The sequence below is a fragment of the Dissoconium aciculare genome, assembly GCF_010015565.1.
Source record: "Dissoconium aciculare CBS 342.82 unplaced genomic scaffold K489scaffold_2, whole genome shotgun sequence".
Classification (NCBI taxonomy): domain Eukaryota; kingdom Fungi; phylum Ascomycota; class Dothideomycetes; order Mycosphaerellales; family Dissoconiaceae; genus Dissoconium; species Dissoconium aciculare.
The window spans coordinates 40466-60096 of NW_022984952.1; the positions used below are offsets into that span (position 1 = coordinate 40466).

General features: G+C 52.4%; 6 protein-coding genes across 6 annotated transcripts; 5 read left to right on the plus strand and 1 right to left on the minus strand.

Annotated features, from left to right (window-relative positions):
* Positions 1 to 180: 180 nt before the first annotated feature.
* On the plus strand, positions 181 to 1668 carry K489DRAFT_313220 (uncharacterized protein; the record flags this gene model as incomplete). The annotated part of the gene is made up of 1 exon (XM_033600924.1): positions 181 to 1668. One exon carries the CDS (start codon positions 181 to 183, stop codon positions 1666 to 1668), a length of 1488 nt encoding a protein of 495 aa, XP_033462805.1.
* K489DRAFT_376151 (uncharacterized protein) lies at positions 1568 to 5577 on the minus strand. Its single transcript, XM_033603855.1, has one exon. It carries the CDS (start codon positions 5227 to 5229, stop codon positions 1993 to 1995), a length of 3237 nt encoding a protein of 1078 aa, XP_033462806.1. The 5' UTR covers positions 5230 to 5577; the 3' UTR covers positions 1568 to 1992.
* Positions 5578 to 6347: 770 nt separating this feature from the next.
* On the plus strand, positions 6348 to 7546 carry K489DRAFT_376152 (uncharacterized protein). Its single transcript, XM_033603856.1, has 2 exons — positions 6348 to 6685; positions 6825 to 7546. Exons 1-2 carry the CDS (start codon positions 6587 to 6589, stop codon positions 7335 to 7337), a joined length of 612 nt encoding a protein of 203 aa, XP_033462807.1. The 5' UTR covers positions 6348 to 6586; the 3' UTR covers positions 7338 to 7546.
* Positions 7547 to 9008: 1462 nt separating this feature from the next.
* Positions 9009 to 11173, plus strand: K489DRAFT_98008 (uncharacterized protein). The gene is made up of 5 exons (XM_033609097.1): positions 9009 to 9365; positions 9421 to 9508; positions 9563 to 9967; positions 10231 to 10629; positions 10781 to 11173. Exons 1-5 carry the CDS (start codon positions 9170 to 9172, stop codon positions 10902 to 10904), a joined length of 1212 nt encoding a protein of 403 aa, XP_033462808.1. The 5' UTR covers positions 9009 to 9169; the 3' UTR covers positions 10905 to 11173.
* Positions 11174 to 13377: 2204 nt separating this feature from the next.
* K489DRAFT_331209 (UAA transporter) lies at positions 13378 to 15159 on the plus strand. The gene is made up of 4 exons (XM_033602134.1): positions 13378 to 13520; positions 13582 to 13598; positions 13673 to 14013; positions 14108 to 15159. The coding sequence occupies exons 1-4, from the start codon at positions 13432 to 13434 to the stop codon at positions 14777 to 14779; spliced, it is 1119 nt and encodes a 372-aa protein (XP_033462809.1). The 5' UTR covers positions 13378 to 13431; the 3' UTR covers positions 14780 to 15159.
* A 506-nt stretch (positions 15160 to 15665) lies between these two features.
* K489DRAFT_376155 (uncharacterized protein) lies at positions 15666 to 16348 on the plus strand. Its single transcript, XM_033603857.1, has one exon. The coding sequence runs from the start codon at positions 15688 to 15690 to the stop codon at positions 15940 to 15942; it is 255 nt and encodes an 84-aa protein (XP_033462810.1). The 5' UTR covers positions 15666 to 15687; the 3' UTR covers positions 15943 to 16348.
* The last annotated feature ends 3283 nt before the right edge of the window (positions 16349 to 19631 follow it).

A 19631-nucleotide genomic window follows, 5' to 3' on the forward strand; every position in this document is an offset into this window, starting at 1 on the left:
TGAGCAGTATCGCCTGACAGAGAGAAAATACCAGCATCGTGAAATCCATGCGTAGACCCTGAAATCTGATCATCGAGGATTTCGCCGAACATTGGATGGACATGGTCGCTAGCAAGTACAAAAGATAGCTCAAAGCAAAGCCTCCAAATAAGCAGAGGAAATTTCAGCATCCCCTGACTCATGGCCGACGACATGTGGAAGACACCTGCGAATCGTTCCATGCGGGTGCTTGACCGGTCACTTTTCAGAAAAGATGTCAATCTGAAAGCTGCTCGAATCTTTGAGAACAAAGACATTTCAAGATGTGCGAAAGCACTCGAAAAGAGCAAAGACTCACTTCATCTGACAAGATTCATGCCTGTCCGACCAGACCCGGACCCAGAGCTTGTCAAACTTGGACGGAGATGTATTATTCTACGACCAGAATTCAAAGAGGAGGTTTCAGAGCCGTCCAGTCCCGACACCGGGTCTCACTCAAGAACGCCGTGGCCATACTCGGCAACTCTCAACGAGCTCGTCGAGCAAAAGGTCATCTCCATCATCCCCTTTCAACTACAAATCGAATACAAAGACTGGACCTATCATGAAATCATCTCCGCCATCCTTCCCGAGGATGACCAAGACGAAATTCCCTGCGGCTTCTCCCAAGTCGGGCACGTCGCGCACCTCAATCTGCGCGAGAAATACCTCAAATACAAAACCCTCATCGCACAAGTGCTCATGGACAAGAACGCATCCGTGCGTACGGTGATCAACAAGATCGACGACGTCGGCGAGGAGAGCGAATTCCGGACCTTCAAATACGAAGTCCTCGCGGGGCCCGACGACATGAAAGTCTGCGTATCCGAGGAGAACTGCATCTTCGAATTCGACTACAGCAAAGTCTACTGGAACACCCGCCTCAACACCGAGCATCGCCGTCTGGTCGCGACCTTCAACGAGGGCGACGCCGTCTGCGATGTCATGGCCGGGATAGGTCCGTTCGCGGTTCCCGCGGGGAAGAGGCGCGTATTCGTACACGCGAACGATCTCAACCCGGACAGTCACGCGAGCATGGCGGAAGCCGTCGCACGGAACAAAGTTGGAGAATTTGTATTCCCGCACTGCGAAGACGGCAAGAAATTCATCCCGAATTCCATCGTGCGACTGATCCAACAGCCAACTTACCAGGTCGTCCTGTCCGAGAAGACGAAGAAAGCTTCCCGAAGAGATACCAAAAAGGATAATGATAATAACAACAAGGACGCCAGAAAGAGATCCCCTACTCCACCACGATCACCACCAACGAAGATCCTCGTCCAACCCCGTCTCTTCGCGCATTTCGTAATGAACCTGCCCGCCAGCGCAATAACTTTCCTCCCTTCCTTCATCGGCAGCTACAACGTCCCGGAGATCCACTCGCTGCGGAGCACACAGCCCGAGGAATTCCACCTCCCGCAGATCCACGTATACTGCTTCAGCACGAAAAGCGAAGACAACATCGCCGAGGGATTCAAAATATGCGAGGAAATCTCACGCCAGCTGCAGTTTGAAGTGAAGCCTGGAAAGATCTCTGAGGGCGGAGTGGAGATCTATGATGTGAGGGATGTGGCGCCGAACAAGAGGATGTTTTGCGCGAGTTTTCGATTGCCGGAAGCAGTTGCGTTTCGGGAGCAGAAGTCAGAGTAGGAGAGGAACGCATATTGAGTATGTGAGAGCTATTTGATGTGACAGAATAGTGGTTTTGATGATGGTGATGATTGTTATATTTCAACACTGCAGAAAAGATTTAAACAGAAGAGCCGTTGGACTCTATCCTCGTGAGGGGAAGAAACTGCACAAAAGCCCATCCCTATATCTATATATCCCAGGAACTCCCCATTGATAGAACTTTTGAGGGAAAAGGAAAAAGAAATCGGAGCCACGAAAAGCCCGACGAAACCATTCCATCTCAGTTCGTCCATGTCTCGGCCCGTCGATGCACCCGGCTCATTTCTCAAGAGAGAAAACCCATTATGTCGTCGTCCACCGACAAGAACACCCACCACTCCCACCATCCACGCCTCCCGCCACACTCCCATCCTTCTTGCCAAGAGGGGATAAACTCCTCGGCACACCCGCCGCACCCACAAGTTGCGCACCCCTCTTCTCATCGACCCAGAACTTCCTTCCTCCATTAACAACGCGATTCGTGACGGGGTCCATTTCATATGCATAGACGCCCTTGGCAGTGGCCTGGCCGCCGTGGCGGTCGAGGGTGAATGTGACAGGATACGGGAGGGATCCAGTGGACGTGAAATTGTTTGCGGAGGAGTCTTTTGCCGGGGGCGAGTTGTCTGTGGAGGAGGACGAGGGGAGCGAGTGGAGAGTGCCGCGGCGGGTCCAGATTTGGACGTGGAAGCGGGATTGTGAGAAGATGAGAGCGTATTGGGTCGGCGTGGTGGGAGATGATGAGGATGAATTGGAGGAGGATGTGAGAAGGCTGATGTCGTTGGCGTGGGTGATGTATTGGATACGATCGAAGTAGGTGTAGAAGCCGTAATGCTCGGTGGGCTTGCCGCGGTCGAAGAGCCGAAGAGGTTGCGCAGCGACGAGAGGGTATAAGATGGGCGATGCTACTCGACCATCTTTCTGTGTCGTTATAGCGGGTATCACAGTTGGTGCGGTGCTAGGGATCGCGCCACTGATGACTATGGGAGTGGTGCTTGGTTGGCTGTTGGTGTTGCCGCTTGGACCACTGTTGCTAGGCTCGTCATTTGTTGGGTATGGGAAAGCTGAGTCTGCTGGCATTCTCTTCGAAATCGCTTCATCGCTTCGCTTCGAGAGAACCTTAGGGCTCAGTAGAGAAATGTAGAATGGCGTCTCCTCGCCCTCAAATGGAGCAGTAGAGATACCATCCGTCGTTTGCCCGATGAAGCGCATATCTCCAATCGTTGGCGGGTTCGGGGCAGGAGTAAAAAGAATATCGGTCGCAGAATCGCGAGCGTGCAAACGATGACGAGGCACGATGCGAGAATTGAGATGCCGTGACAACAAAGCCGTCTGGCTGCTCGGAAGTGTCCCATTGCGGAAGGAGACCTGAAGGCGGAAATTCGGGATACCAGCATCCTCGCCGCTGCCCATTCCTTGTTCATTACCAGCGTTGCATGACCAAAGTGATGCCGAAGGCATACAAGTACCGTCCGCTTGTGCAAGTTTTGGCTGAGCAACCGTACTGACTCCGACAGGGGCCGCAGGGAATCCAGTCGTGTTGAGCCATGAAGCCTGCACAGCGAGACCGGGCGGTAACGATGATGTTGGAGCCTTGGGACGAACGAACAACACTAGTAGCACGACCATCAGAGCAAGCAGGACTGCGACAAATGCAGCGATGGGCCAGAAGAAGCGGCGGAACCACGGTGTCTTTTTTGAACGTTCACCCTCCTCGAGACTGGTCATAGATATGGCTCTTTCCTTCTCTGACGGCGCTAAATCGGAAATTGTGTCTTTTGGCGGCGGAGGTGGCAGCGAAGGCGGACGTGCAGCCTTCTCAGAGGTGATACCCAGCCCATATGATTCTTGTCTCTGGTGGCCGAGGTGGGCTGGCTTGGTGTCTGCGACCTCTGGTTCGGCGATGTGTTTCGAAGCTTGATCTGACGGCGAAGATCGACGTGAAGCAACGTCGACCTTTCGTGGCTCGCCAAATGATGAATCAGGTCCCATGAATGTAGCCATATGAGCGTGTTGTACGACGGGTGTTGCAGAAAGCGGCGACATGAGCGAGTCGGCCCCGGTGACCTGGGTTTGAGATCGGCTTGGGGGAGAGACGCCAGAGAACATGGTTTTCATCTCATCCGCTGAAGGCGAAATGAAAACGTTACGTTGGATGCTTGGTTCTCGACTTGACACGTTCAGAGACGTGGTGTCGGCGTCGTTTGGAATGGCTTGAAAGGTCGCTTTCGGTGTCAATTGGTCTGGACTGAGGACAGCACCCCCACTCTTCTCAAGATCGCCTTCGACTGTTCGTGGGGCCATGAAAACACTGTGCGACGGGCTCCAGCCGACAAGGTCATCATCAATCCCACCAAAGGTAGCTGCATCGGGGATGCCGCATACGCTCGGAAATCTTCTCGTCTCATCGAAATATGCATCTGCCTCACCGCCGTGCGCGAGATCATAGATGCTGAACTCTTGGCGAGCATGAGGGTCCAATGCGCCAGGTGCTGTGCGTGAGCGCTTGAGCGATCTGAATGGCTTCAGGTTGACTCGTAATCGACCCTGATCATCACCAATGCTCCGATCTTCTTGGCGAGACTCGGGTCGAAGATCAGTCATTTCATCATACTCATCGTTCAGTGAGGGCGAACGCGAGAAGAATGAACCAGAGCGAGCAGAGAAGGGGGATGTGAGAACATTCCACCATCCATGACTTCGTTGAGGTGTTGGCAGACCAGGCGTCATGCCACGCATGTCTCCAGGGAGCGGCGTCAATTGATCGAGTTCTTCTCGAGCTTGAGACGACGAAGGAGAGTTCTCGCTTCGTGCACAAATTGAAGCATGGTCCTCCTCGAAGTTCGTGCCTACTGAATGGTGAGGCTGCGATACGATATGACCCTTACCAGTAGAGACTAATTGGAAGGGTGGGACGTTGGGTAATGGTGGCGCATGGCTGTTGTGACTGAAATTAGGAAGATAATTCGTATACCGAGAGTAGACACTGGACGCAGGTCGATGAAGCGTCAAGGCCGATGATGGGTCGGGTGATGGTGTGAAGCTTTCGCGAGCTGGAGTGATGATGATACGGGGCGTGGGAACGCCTTGATGTAATTGAGGAGTGAGACTTTTCTGTGTGTCGTAAGTTTTGTAGGCAAGGATCTTTGCACTCCGCATAACCTCCACCTGTCCCAATACTGACGGCTCTGGGAGAAGTCCCGATGTTCCATTCACAGCCACCCTTCCATCTCGCAAAGAATCATGGTCGAGCTTTAATGGTGAAGGACGACGTCTGCTCCCGGGCCTGCGTAGACTAGGAGCGCGTCGTTGAGTTTTCCTGCTCAAGGCACGTCGTATCGCAGTAGAGGCAGAGATGATGTCCGTAGAGTACGGATCAGAGACGTTCTGATCCGAAGTGATCGCAGGGAAAACCTGCTGAGGAGCAACAGCGCGATGCCTGCTGAAACTGGTGTCAAGTGCGAGCTTTTTGTAGGATGCCTTGGGTTTAGTTGGACGATTCGATTTGATGTCGTCGTGATCGTTAGAGAATGCCCGCATTCTTCGAGTGTGTGGTTGAGAACAGCGCTGAGGTCGAATTCAAGATTTGTATCATTAGAGCATCCGATTATCGTCTCATTCGTCGTTGGAAAATGCCCGGAAAATCGTGATGCTGAAATGCTGAAACGTAGCGACCGGCGCGAATGCGAATAATGCTCCAGAGCAAACCCAAACGAAACGACAGTCGTGGAACAAAAAAATGCACACAAATGAAACAAGATGAAAGAGGACAAAGAGAACAAGGAAATACAACGATTACGAACAAAAGACGCGTCAACATCGCATACAAAACTTACTCTCAACGGTCGCGGTCACTTACCCTCATCTTCAAATACAGAAGAGTTTTCGACTACAAGGGTCATAGAGGTCTCGATGAGTACGAGGTCAACTACCCAGACCTCGCGCCATGATTGGCTCCTATGTCCAGCGCAAAGACTATGGAGGCGCCAGTACGCCACGAGTGTCGCAGAGTCGATACGACTCCAATAATTTCCAGATAATGGGTCCTTTGCAACGGTGGCACGAGCGACAAGGATGAGGATGATAGGGAGGGCCGAGCGCGAATTGGAGTGTTTTCGTCGTGAAGCCAATGGCCGTTGAGTTTCGCGAGGCTGGCACGAAAAATAGGCGCCCGATTTAACCGCCCATTCATCAAACGTCTGGGCGGGGAATTTCTTATTTTTGGCTTGAGCAAAATCTCCTGGTCACTCCCGGCTTTTTGGGAAGCATTATTGATGCTTCGTTTGGACGACTGGATGTCCAGCCATATCTTCGACAAGCTGCTCGATGGCATAATGGGAGTTATCTGTCTCAATTGGATGATGAAGCGATGCGAGATATCGACAAACAGAGGATGATGTATGGCAACGACGTCCTGGTGACTGCGGGAACTTTGGGTTGTTGCCTGAGGCAAAAGCTTTGTCAGTCTGTCCGTCATGATGAGTAAGCTGGCGGGGTGCTGTCCGTCTCCGCGCACAAGAGGCCAAACATGGTAATTTCGTCATCGCACCCGCAGGCCTTTCGACTCAATGCCCAGGCCCTGGCGCAGCGGTACGAGATTGGTACGAGATATGCGATAAACGGCTACTGTACAATACCATAGACACGATGAAGGAGACGAGTCAATAGATATCTACCTAGGCGTATAGACTACGATCGACCAGCCACTTGACAGTGTGAATAATCACTACCCCGCTTGATCCGACAACATTATTACCGGGCATACCGCAACGAGATACTCAATCTCGTTGTTATCACGTTTTCAACCATAACGTAATTCATGCAGTGATAGAATATCCCTGACAAGAATCCATAAATCTATAAACCAAGCGATAAGACCACAAGAAACACCATCATAATGTCTGCCGTACCGATACCTGACACCGTCACCATCCATGATCTCTCCGGAGAATGGGTCATGGACAAGGCGCGATCGAAGGGCATTGAAGAAGCCATGGTAAGCTCTCATGCGGCTCCAGAAACAGCTCGATATCTCCTTGGGAGAAAGAGGACGAAGAGATCAAAGAGGAATAAACCTACACATGACCACAACAAAACATCTCCAATCGTCTCGAGACTGATATATCATCCCACAGGGCATCCAAGGAATATCCTGGTTCCTCCGCAAGGCCATCGGTCTCGCCACCGTCACCCTCAAACTGACCCACAAACCGGGCTCCATCGAGACCCTCTCCCAAGGCACCGGCGTGCCCATGTCCGTCGCCGAAACCATCAACCTCGACTGGACCGAGCGCGACAAGAAGCTGCCCATCTTCGGCGCGGTCAAGACGCGCAACCGGGAAGTCACCGTTCAATCCTCCACAACATCCCTCGAAGCTTCCTCCTACGGCGCCGACGCAGCTGCGGTGGAGAACGCGGAGGATTTGAGTTGGTTGTTGGCGGATTGGATCCGGGGTGAGGATGGTGGATTGGAGATCATTGAGAGTCAAGTGCTTAGTACGGACGCCGGGTGGGTGTCGCATCAGGTCTGGGGGTTTGAGATTATCGATGGAAAGAAGGAGCATGTGAGGAAAGTTGTGCTGTGGAAAGGGGCGCAGAAGACCAGGGCGCATTTGATTTACCAGTATTTGGGACCGCTGAAAGCATAGGGAGGATCATCGCTGCGGCGCGAAGGCTTCAATGGTGACGAGGAGAGCGAAATAGGATGATCCGTTGCTTGAACGACCATTCTCTGGCGAATTTATAGCCCTCAGGTCTACGAGATACCCAGTAGCTTTGAATGTTGTCTATACATCTGGCGGCATAGATAGAGGTGACTGTTAAAGACTCTCAGAAAGAAAGAGGAATCCGACATGCACAAGCTCAGGACTCGTGACATTAGGGTTGGCACGCACCTGGACACCACGTTTGTCACGACGACCAACACAGCATCTTCCCTCTCTGCTGTTCGCACCGTGTGGATCTTTTATCATATCTAGGTACCTGCCCGTGGACAAAAATGGCGATTATTTGAGATCCCCATGCCTATAATCACCTGTATATCGGCACAATCGCGGCATGTTCGGCACCTGGGTCTTGTCGGATACCTGCAGGTTGTTGTGCACTTGTTTGTCGCTCACGCAAGGGCGCGCGTTGGTGGGCAAACACCTCCCAGGTACCTAAGTAGATGTAGAAGATGTCACCGAATGTGTTTCTCAGTTGATGGACAGCGCGGTGATTTCCAGACGTGAAGGCAGTGTGCCTGTAGTCCCGCATCTCGTGTGCATTCTGGTGACGGGTCCAGGCTCTCCGCTAATCAAAACCGTCCGAACCACGAGATCGCGGGCGGATGGATGGCCGGCTCTTTCTGCTGCATGATCTGGTCCCCATACCGCAATTTGCACTGCACCCATTGATCATAGTCAGTCGGAGTTGTCCTGGCAGAAGGATGTCCGCGCGATGGACGGCGTAGATTTCATCGGAGCTAATGCTGCACATCGGGACGGGCGTGATTCCTGCGTGGGAAATAAGCTCGCTCGAAAGCTTCCCGTCGGCTGGACTAATGAATATTTCATGTTCGGCCGTCTGTCGCTTGCCGTGTAAATCTCACTCCTTTGGGCCCTTTTCTCCGTTATTGATCCTGATCATAATCACCACCAAATCAGGACGAGACGAGACTCTCGTAGTCATTTTATTGTCTCTCGTAGTACACCGGACACAGCAAGGTCCCGAGCTCGTCTTGTCACATCCGCCAACTGTATCCGACTTCGCTGAGGGAGAGAGCGGGGCACACGCGGCCGGGCATTCCGAATTCTGGCGGAGACCAGAACAGGCCCAGACCTCGACGACGTCCAACGAGGTCAACATCAACTACAAGCAAGTCCTCGAACACCTTCCTTGACATACGCGCGGTCCTCAGGGATCATCCCTTTCATCATCGCGTCTCGCGGGATCTTGTCTGATCGGATCATTGACTAGTCGAGTCTCGGATCGACGCCGCGGCACCTGTATCGCTTCACTGCTTACGGGAGGTTCCAACAATTCAGACGGACAGTCACACGACCCGTCCAAAGATTGCTGAATTCCAAATTGACCTTCCCAAGAGAGCTTGTGTCAAAGTTGATCACAGCAGCTGGGACAGCCGGTCCCCGGGAGCCTGCGGTAGAACAAAGACCCATTTACAAATCATTATCCACCTAGACTCCCGTGAAGCGAGATAACGTCAGCATCGCACACGCACAAGAGCTCTTCACGCTGTAACGCACCCGTGATCGCGATCACCGTTCGATTCATCGTGACGAACATTCCGAGAACGTCGCTCCTATCACATCCGATCTGCGTACCCATTGGAATCTCAAATTACATCAAGGACGTGCTGATCAACTCAATCGGTATTTGACCAAAGAAGATACCATCTCAAGCATCAAGATCAAGTCATAATCTGTACTTCTTCACCGACGCGCGAACAATATCAACATCTGCACGCGACACCATTGTAGCCATGGCAGGTCATTTACCGTCACACCCAGGTGTGGCACCTCTACAACACTACGCGAGCACAGTCAGCGATAGTGGATCCTTCTCTGGTACAATCTCACAGTCGGAACTTTCAGACTCGGGACCATCGTATAGCGTTGAGACAAGGAGCATTGCAGGCGTACTCACCCCACCTCAAAACCGCAAGGGCCTCACCAAGGGTCGGTGGTTACGAACGCAACGGACGCCTGACAAGTGCTGATAATGGATTCACAGATGGACGAGAAGCCAAGAAACGCGGTCCCAAGCAAGACAGTAAGCCGGCAGCCAATAGAAGGCAAGAGATGAATCGCAGAGCACAGAGGTAAATGTCTCCACATCTCACGCATGCTGGAACACTTCTAACACTCCGAACCAGAACCCATCGTGAACGTAAAGAACAATACGTCAAAGAAGTGGAAGCACAAAACCTTCGAAATCAGGAGCTGAACATAGCCCTCTTGAGAGAGAAAGAAGCCATGGCCCGAGAACTCCAGCGTCTACGGGATCTCCTCATTTCACACGGTTTGAACCCCGATGATGTGCCGCCGTCACATTCGGGCGGCGGCGGCAACGCTGGCGGCGGTGGTGCTGCACCCAGCTCCAGCGGTAGCGTCTCAGGGAGCTATGCCATGGATTCCGCAAGGAGTCAATTCACCCCGAGCACGAGCCCTCAGCAATTCGATACGCCGTCTTCGTATCATAATCAATCAGGTGGGGGCTATTCACGCACTGAACAGCCTTCTCTGGACTATGACCAGATCGGTCTCAAATTCGTTCTACAGTACGATTCCTCCTTCAAATCGCCAATCTTTGCATCTTCCACGTCGCTGGTACTATGAAGTACCATCTTCCCTCTCACCTCACCACTTCCATCACGATGCGATTTCGCCCCAGACAGGTTTCCGATTGGACGCCATCATGGACCCCCTCTTGCTGCATGCGCATAGACAACGCCCTATATCACCTTTCTTTCCACCACATCCCGAATCCCATACACTCCCAAGCGCGAGAGAACCCCCATGCTGACTCTACTCCTCTCCTCAGTCTCGAACGCCCCTGCATGGACCACCAACAATACCTACACAACCGGGCCTTCAACCCGGAAAACCAACCCTTCCACCACCCCGCCGAGAACCCCGACGACAGCGAACACGAGCACATGTGCGGCCACGCGCTGATGTGTTCCGCCATGCCGTACAGCCACACCATGGAGCGACCCGGCGAGCCCTACCCCTTCCAACTGCCGCCCGATCTCTCCAAGGACGGCCTCACCCGCCTGATCAACCTGTGGGGCCAGACGAATTTGAACTTCGACCGCAATGGCGAGATGAACCCCATCATGGCGTGGCAGTGGATTTGGAAACACGAACGCATCCGGGAGCTCAGTCCGGAGGACTTTGAGAAGTTAGAGGGCCTGTTGGGGACGAAGAGTCGGTGCTATGGGTGAGTTTCTCCCTTTTGCCTTTCTCTCTTTCTTTCCCCTTTTTCTCTCTTTCTCTCTCTCCTGCTCCTCCTTCATTCTCATCTCTTCTCTCCCGTCAATCCTCACGACGAGAAAGCAACGAAAAGGAGCTGACATAAGAGAAAAAACCAGCTTCGGAGCCGTGGTCGAAGAATTCGAACTCCACGATGCCATGGCCCAGATCCTCGCCGAAAGGGAAGATACCGTTCCACAGCTGGCTTTTGGGTTCTCGCAGCAGCAAATCTCCGCCTACTAGATCGTAGCTGTTCGGTCCGGCCCGCTAGCTCGAGAAATGGGCGTTGGGAGGTTCGTAGAAGGGATAGGATTTCGATCCTCGACGTTTCTCTTCGGATCTCTTCTCTCGGATCGAGATTCCTGGCACCTTGCAAGGAGAGATTTGAGGAAGGTCAACGCGCTCGGGAGTTTCTCTTTCAGTCTTCCCAATGAAGTCGGGGAGGAACACGGCGAAGTTGCCTGTCTCTCGGAGAAGGTGGTTGAATGGTTCAGATCTTGACGTGGGCTGAATGGACGGATGGATGGATGTCTGACTCTCTTCCGTCACGACGAGCGACGAGACGAGATAAAGATTGAGGAGGGGAGATGCCAATCGATCAGGAGAGGGGCGGAAAGCCACACAGGATATCTCACGACGGAAAATGGAGATTGTGGAATATGTTGATAATTTCCTCCGGGAACGGAAATAATGATGCTTTTTCTTTCTTGTTCAATACAAATCTTCTCTACCAGCGAAATGGTCTCTTTTTGGGTTTCGTCTTCTTTTACATAAATACTCTATGGTCTGCCATTGTCTGCCCTGTTTCTACTATTCTCCCCAGGAGCAGCAGCAGTTTTTCATTTCCCTTTACGATCTGCGTCGCTTCATCCGAGGAGAAACTAGCGGGGCCATTTCGCGAAATTCACTTTGCTGCTATACATCGGAGAGAAACCCCCTCGAGCATGCCCTGATCTTTGTCAGATTTGTCGTTCTCGGGGTCTATTCGATGGGGATCTCCGAACAGGGACATCGTCTCTCTTCGCGCGAGACTCGCGACGAGAGTGGTTGTGGCAGTAAGCCCCTGGTCGTCCTACGCTGTACTGTACCTCTTGCCCAGATTGAATCCTCTCCGCACAGTATCGTGTCCGCTCCAGACATAAAACGCTTCCGACCGCCGGAGAATCGTGCTTGCTACATGGTACAACGCATCGGAAAGTCCCCAGATCCACGCAGCTAGGCTTGGCTGGAGCCATGAAAGGTCGCTGTAGAGCGACGAGAGACTTCAAGCCACCCTCCGGTGTCGGTTTCAGCTTTTTACCCTTTCGATCTTCCCCTGCAGATTGCTGTACCGTTCCTGACTTAAGTATGACAGTCTGGGTCGTCGAACAAGGTGCACTGCAGAGCTTCCCAATGCCCGCCGTACCTGGAGGCGCGGCTGGATGTCTGGATTCCGCATGGCAGGCGACCGTTCAAGGCAAAATGAGGTTCGGAAGCCGGATCGATCTAGTTCTGAGACAGTGGAACGAGGACAAAACGAGGCCAGGTGAGACATAAACGGATTCGCGGAGAGCGGTGCATGCAGGAGGGAATTCCAGAGACCAACCCAGTACCGATGTCGCACATGGTCTCTATGCATGGTGAGCGGCTGGTTACTCGTATCTCGCGCGAAAGTTCAAATGTTGGGCTTCTCCGGGAGTCGGCTAGATTGTGCTTTTGCTCAGGCGACCATGGTACTGTGCTTGGACGGAAATGGTTTTCTGCAGGCTCAAGACGGCTGCCATTTTGCGGATGATACCAGGAACGGCTCTAGAACGGCGGTCGTGCCTTTGCTGCTGCTGCACATCGAGCTCTTGCCGCGTGGAGTACCATGGGTGACGGGCTGGGACCTTGACTAACAAAAAATACCCGTTGAGACTTGCACATGTACGAACCGTGGCGAGCGTTCCAACGGTCGTCATCGATTGTGAAACCGTTTGAAAGACCTTATTCGAGACGATGACCTTGCGGGCGCAATTTGATGCGTTCCGATGCTACTGTATCCATTTTGACAAACTGCATCACGCAGGAGGCTCCGTGATGGTCATTTGGTATGCGCTGATCCCCCTCGTCGATGTGGATGGAGGAGCGTGGCAAGTAGTAGGCTCACAACTTGCTCTACGCTGCGTTGTATGATAAGTGGCGATTCGGACGATGAATTTGTTCTTGCGGCTCGCTGGATCATGCACATAGAATGCATACGCGACGAACTCGTGCGGCTGCAGTGCAATGTCTCTGCAGTGTCAATGGGCTAGGAAGCGTTCACATTCTCCTATTTCAGCTAACACAATGGATAGGTCTTCGCGTGTTTCTTAACATTACCAGAGTGAACATTCTCTCAGGGCACGTACTGATACGTGCCTCTTCACGCTGTGAACATGAATCACCGTCTTACGGCCTTGAAAGAGCGTGTTTTTACTCGTGTTCACCACGTGCCGATTCATCTTCTGAGAACATTCATGTTGCGCACATTGCGCGATGCGACGAATACACGTTGACATTGTCGACTCGACTGACGTCCATCACGGCAAATGTGAAACGTTCTTGTTATTTCGTGAAGACATTGTTGTAGTAATACGCCATGAAATGAGAGAGATGTTGTGATATTGGGGCTGAGCGAGAAAGTCCCGGGACCCCAGCCGGCTATCCATCAAGCCAAAATCACTTCCATTGTTCGTTGACATCCAAAATATTCGTAAACCACACTCCGTCGAATGCGCAACAACACGCGCATCTCGACAAGAAGCGCAACATGATTGATGTTTTGGTCCCGTTGATCACAACATCCTTGATATTCGGCGGATGCTGCACCAATGTCTTTGCCCTCGAGGGCATCATCAAGTGAGACAGTCCGCAGCTTCGCGCAGGGTCTACGAGAATGCTACTGACATTCTCTTTCCAGGAGCGAGCCAAGTAGCGGTAAGAACATACACAGGACAGAAGCACGGTAGCCTTTGAGGACCCTGTATACTGATCATCAATCACAAAACAAGGCCTGATCATCACATTTTTCCAATTCGTCTTCACCACAGCGTGCGCATATCTCACGCAATGCGACCCGAGTCAAGCATACACGGTGCGAAAACCTCGCATCCCGATCCAGAAATGGGTCTTCGTGGCCGCCCTGTTCTACAGCATCAACATGCTCAATAATTGGGCCTTCGCGTACAAGATCAGCGTCCCGGTGCACATCATCCTGCGCAGCTTCGGGAGCGTCACGACCATGATCGCGGGAGCACTCCGTGGCAAGCGGTACAGTACCTTGCAGGTAGCGAGCGTGGTTCTGTTGACAGTGGGTGTGCTGGTCAGCGCATGGGCGGATTCGGAGGGCAAGGTGAGTCTCCTCCTTCCCTGACTGCAACGGGCGAGCATATCTCGACCCGTCCGCTTGCAGCGGCCATTGAGCAGTGCTCATGGTACAAATCCAGGGCAAATCAATGTCTGTGGGCAGTGAAGCATCAGCATCGGACTTTACCACGGGTCTTGCCATTCTCCTGCTGGCGCAGCTCCTCGCGGCGTATCAAGGTGCATATACCGAAGACCTCTACGCGCAATACAAAGCAGAGTGGACGGAGAATCTCTTCTACTCCCACCTGCTGAGTCTACCACTCTTTCTGCCCTTTGCAGAGACCTTGCGGCACCACTACACTCGACTCGCCACCACCGCGCCACTGCAGCTGCGCTCCGTAGCAGAACCCTGGCTCGCCTATGCACGTCGCGAAGGGGCACCCACAGGATCACTATACAAGACACTCGAGACGCTCTGCACGCTTCTAGAGCGACCGCCGCGCGGCATCCTGTTTCTGGTGACGAACGCCATCACGCAACTGTCGTGCATATCGGGAGTGAGCCTCCTCGCCGCGCAGTCGTCCGCCGTCACGGTGACGATCGTCCTGAACATTCGCAAATTGGTCTCGTTCATCCTGAGTACGCTACTCTTCGGACATGTCATGAATGCGAAGATGGTGTTGGGCGCCACGTTGGTTTTTGGGAGTGGCGCTTTGTATGGCTGGGAGACCAGTTGGCGGCTTCCACGTGCGCGGAGACGGCTGGCTTCATTGGAGGCGAAGAATCCTGCTGGGGAGAGGAAGCATCAGTAGCCTACGCTGTGGAATACAGAGGTCGAAATGGAGGGTATCGGATGATAGATTTTGCCCATGGTGACAGGTGTGGCATCAAGTCGCTCACTTCTGGAGAACCGTCTCCTCATACGGAACAAGAGATCATCATAGAAGAACTGCCTCGAGGCATTGCCTCGAGGCTATGTCACTCGAGCATCCTCACGTGATGTCTACATGTTGAGCAAGCACAGTGTCATTCCCTTCTCCTAGTACTCTGACACTGATGACTGTCAAAATGGACCCGTGATGACGAAGCCGTCTCGTTTGGAAGGAGTTCGACATAACCTTGGAAACCCAACGTCTTAGGGTTACAATTCCAGCCCTGGACAGCATCAACCTCAGAACAGTATGGTTCAAATGGCACGCTGTTGAATCTCCTAACAGAAGTATGCATATGTTGAGCCAGTTTCCACGAGATACCGAGGCTCCTTTAGCATGTTCACTTAGTAACAATCACCGGCATTCACACTGACGACGGAAAAGCCCATATCAATGTGATTCACGTGCATCTACGTCACGACGTCATACCGAGTCCTCATCACAGGATCCTCCATAATTCCCAAGATTGCATTTCCCCCCTGAGGGAATCGCGTCAGAGACGTTGAGACGAAAATCGTTCTCGAACAATTGATCGTCGCCTCCGGGTTTGTCATTGTCGTTGAGAGGGATGAGCGTGAGGGAAAAGCCCCCGAGGGCGTTGATGAAAAAGATTTCATGGACTTCACTGCCACAACGGTGATCATCGCTGGTAAAATGAATTCATGCCTAGGGAATGATCAGCGCGGCAGCAGAAAATATTTGACATCGCAGCGGAAGCAGGGCCCCACATGGACACACGCGCAGACGACGCCCGCAGACACGTGAAGGGGGATCCGGTCGGGGGGACAATGGCACACCTGGGCTGCTTTCTTGTGCCCGCACGCTGCCGCCATGTGAGATTTCTCACGAGGTCAAAGATCATTTCCACGACCCGTGATGAGCAGCAGTGGACACGTGCCCCGATTGGTGAAAGGGTAGAGCAGAGATCCGCGGAATCCCTTTTTTGCTCCCTCAATGCTTCCGGTTGGCTGCTCTCCAGCGTGCTCCACGTCGTCTTTGAACATCATCGCATCCCGAGGTTCTCCATTGATGATCTCACGTAGGCTAGGTACTGTCCTACTGTATTGTACATAACGCGCACCTTGACGGGCCGCCCAGATAGCAGGCGCCATCATCACCAACTGCGGAAGTGGACAACGTTGAGGCTAAGGAGAAACGTCCCATGGGTGTTTCAGATCTCGGGAGCCAACAACTGATTCAAAAGCATGACTCGCGAGGCGTGCGAGGAAGATGCTTCCTCGAGGGGATGTTGATTTCCCAAACGAATGCGATGGCATCAAATCACACGTGTGATGATGAGGTTCCGGATTGCTTCATCGTGTCCCGAGGATGTTCGCCTTTCGTGAGTAACTAGTTCGAGAGCATCGCACGTCTACCATGCCTCCGTTCATGAGGCCAGCACTTGATATGTCGAAAACCCCAATATCGCCTGGGCAATATAACTTAGAGTGAATCTGGAAGGGGATGATGATATAGACGTTGAATATTCCGAAGGAGGCACATGTGTGAAATATGACCGTGGCTCGGTCATCAAGAAATGTGGAAAGTGAGAATTGTCTCATCACATCGGGTCATATGTGTGTGTGCTGTGGAACCATGGATGTCTGAACCACCACGATGGAATTGCTACGAGGGGCAGGGTCATCCGCATGGCTCTACGCGGCATGCAATGCAATGCAACGATGATGATGATGATGATGAGGATGACGATCATGACAGTCCATGGGGAGCCGCGGATGAGAGATGAGATCAACGACTAGACGGAAAAGCTCATTTCACTTCTCCCATTGAAAATTCCATCCATCATCGCCGGAACTTCCCCAGCGATGCGGTTCACCCAACGAATGGTGGATGGATGCATGGACAAGCGCTACGCTTGTCATGTCAAGTGGTTTTCGATGGTCACCTCGCCGCACTATTGCCCAGTTCGCGTCCGTACCATCTCCCATCAATCTTAGCCCGACCGCTGGTCTGCAGTGTCAATATATATCGTGCGTAAAGCTTCTGCCGAACCATGGTCGTGCGACCCGAATCCTCGCCTTCAATCAACATCTATAATGATGCTTTCATCATGGGAGTATCAATAGATATCGTAAAAGCCACCACCCGGGTGGCTCCGAGGCCTAACAAATTGATTGTACAGAAAGTGCCCATCCGCTTGCCCCGCGAAATTGGAGCCGTTGGAGAACCTTTCATCATCGTCATCATCATCATCAAATCAGGTGCAAAATGAGAGAGAATGATGATGACAGTAGTAATGACGCTTGATCTTCCTCGTCCTGCCGTCGGTCAACTTGCCTGTTGACATACGTCGCATCTCTGATCGCGCCTTTCCATTAACCCTCTAGACGTCGGTCTGAAGGTTACCTACCAGCCCCGTGTGCGCCAGTTGTGTGGTGACCGACTGGTGATTGATTCACGATTCATCATGGCGCACGTGTGTGTGGTACGTCAACGGCTCATGTGGGCGCGGGAAAATGCGCTTCCTCTCAATGGCACACACCTCCTCTACCGACCTCGGGACCCCGAGAAAGATGTCGTTACCTCTCCGGATTCTTCCCGAGGATTCATTTATTTCGCTTGTGTCAACGTCGCGATACGGGAATCGGCCGGAGCAGGGTGTACGGAAAATTGACGACTTCCAAAGAATTATTGATGAGGAGCGAATATATAGTGATGCTGCTGCCCAAAGCCGACCTTGCAAACCAGCTCATCAAACTAGACCGGAAAACTGGCGTGTTTCATCCTTAAAAAGTCTATATTGTAGAGAGAGCCGTTACAGTACATAGACGCTAGAGGTCAATCTGCTGCCCATCTCGCTCAATCACAGGGGAATATCGGACGGGCTGCAAAGCGGAAACGTTTCTCGTTAATAGATCACATGTTGATGATTTACACGCAGCAAAGGCAGAGAGCAGCCGTTGGAAGGAATGCCAGCGGCAGTAAATAAGAAACCGTTTCGATGCGAAACCCTGCATCAATTTCCCATGTGTACATCTGTACAACATCCCTCCATCAGGTGGGTGGTGGCTGCCATCCAACTATGCCCAGCTGCACATGTGCGTGTGTCCGTTATTATTATCATCATGTGGAACGATTTCCTCGTAATCGACGGTGTGTGTGATTGCGAGAACTGCCTCGCGCTTACAGGTATCCCCCAAGCATGCTGTGCTGAGGACATCGCATAACCTACACTCTCCTGGAGGAATTTCATTCGCGCTCCCCACATCCGTCATCAAGCATGGTTCTAAATCATACCCGGCCTGGGCGATCTCGTGATGACATGGGTTCATTTCTGCCGACGATTCGCGATGACAAGGTATGCATGCTCACAAGCAGGGGTCACCCTGGCATCTCCAATGGCGTAGACAACGCTTGGTGATGATGAAGAAGAAAGACAAGGCACAAAACCGTTCCTGCTAACTCGTTACACTAGACAAGGGTTTGTGTGACTTGAGGGCGGGGCACTGAATGAATGTCGACGAACGATTTGATGATGATCATAATGATGGATGGGGATTGTTGGAGGGAGGCCTGATGTCCGCTCCCTCTTTCACTCACGTGGTCTTTTGGACGTTTATTAGTCAAAGTAATTTGCGCCTTTATACACCCTGGTCAGCTTTCTTGATTGCCATCAGCCTAACTTGTCTATCGGGCGGTCATTTTTCCGTCCCTCGTTGACGACACGCACGCTTTCTTTCTCTCTTCGCACGCCGTCTGTCTGTTCGGCGCACATGGGGAGATTCTTGGCAGGTGCAATGGCCCTGTCTGTTCGCCCCTGGTCGGGAGGTTTGTCCTCGTGATGATATCTCCGCCACTACCTACCCAACACAACCTTGGAAGGGGAATTTGTCAGACTTCATGCTGTCATATTGTGTGCGCAACAACATCACTGCTGTGCACCAGTGGTACCACCGCCCGCGTAATCATGATACGCGCAGACTTTTGTTTCGCAAAGTGATAGGAGACAATGGGTTGGGTAATGACATACATCCCAAGGCTATTGGGTTCTTCATTGATCGTAGCGCGCTTATTCACCTTCAGCGTCGAAGACATGTAGGTGGCCTATCATCGCGCTGCTGCATCTGCTCCATTTCGTGAGATCCTTCCCGTCGGCACCCGGCAGGCCGCCTGCTCATCAAAACAGGACTAGAAGTCGGCCTTTACGCCTGCTGCAATCGACAGATCAACTATTTCATTCACTACTGCAACTTCATCTGGGGCAATCGGCACGGGAGGTTACACCCACAGGAACTGGCGCGATAGGTAGCTCTGGAGGATTCCTGTTGGTTTTTTCGGCCCCGCTCCCAATTCCAGCCTCACATTCCTCGGAGCTGGCCATCGCGGACTCCGAAAGGACACTCGCCAGGGCTAGCTAGGAACGACCTACACTTTTATATTGTTGGTTGTTTGTAGGGTCTTCATTGGATTAAATCCGAAGATCTAAATATTCGGCTTCGGCCGAGTTTGCCGCTTTCATACTTCGACGTAGCAATGCCTCCATCCATGAGGATCATCAGGCCCCCTTCATGCGTATGTGGGTGCAACGTGCCGGAAGGAGTACATGTCGCAACGCCAAATCGTGGAGTTTCATCGCGGCATTTTCGGCTCAGACCGAGCTTCATCAGCCGCAGACTCCAGGGTTCCAGGGTGGACTTTGGGCCTTGGCGGCTGCTTCGTCGTCAGCCGCGGACTTTGGAATTGTCCACCCATTTCCCGAGAATTGTACCAG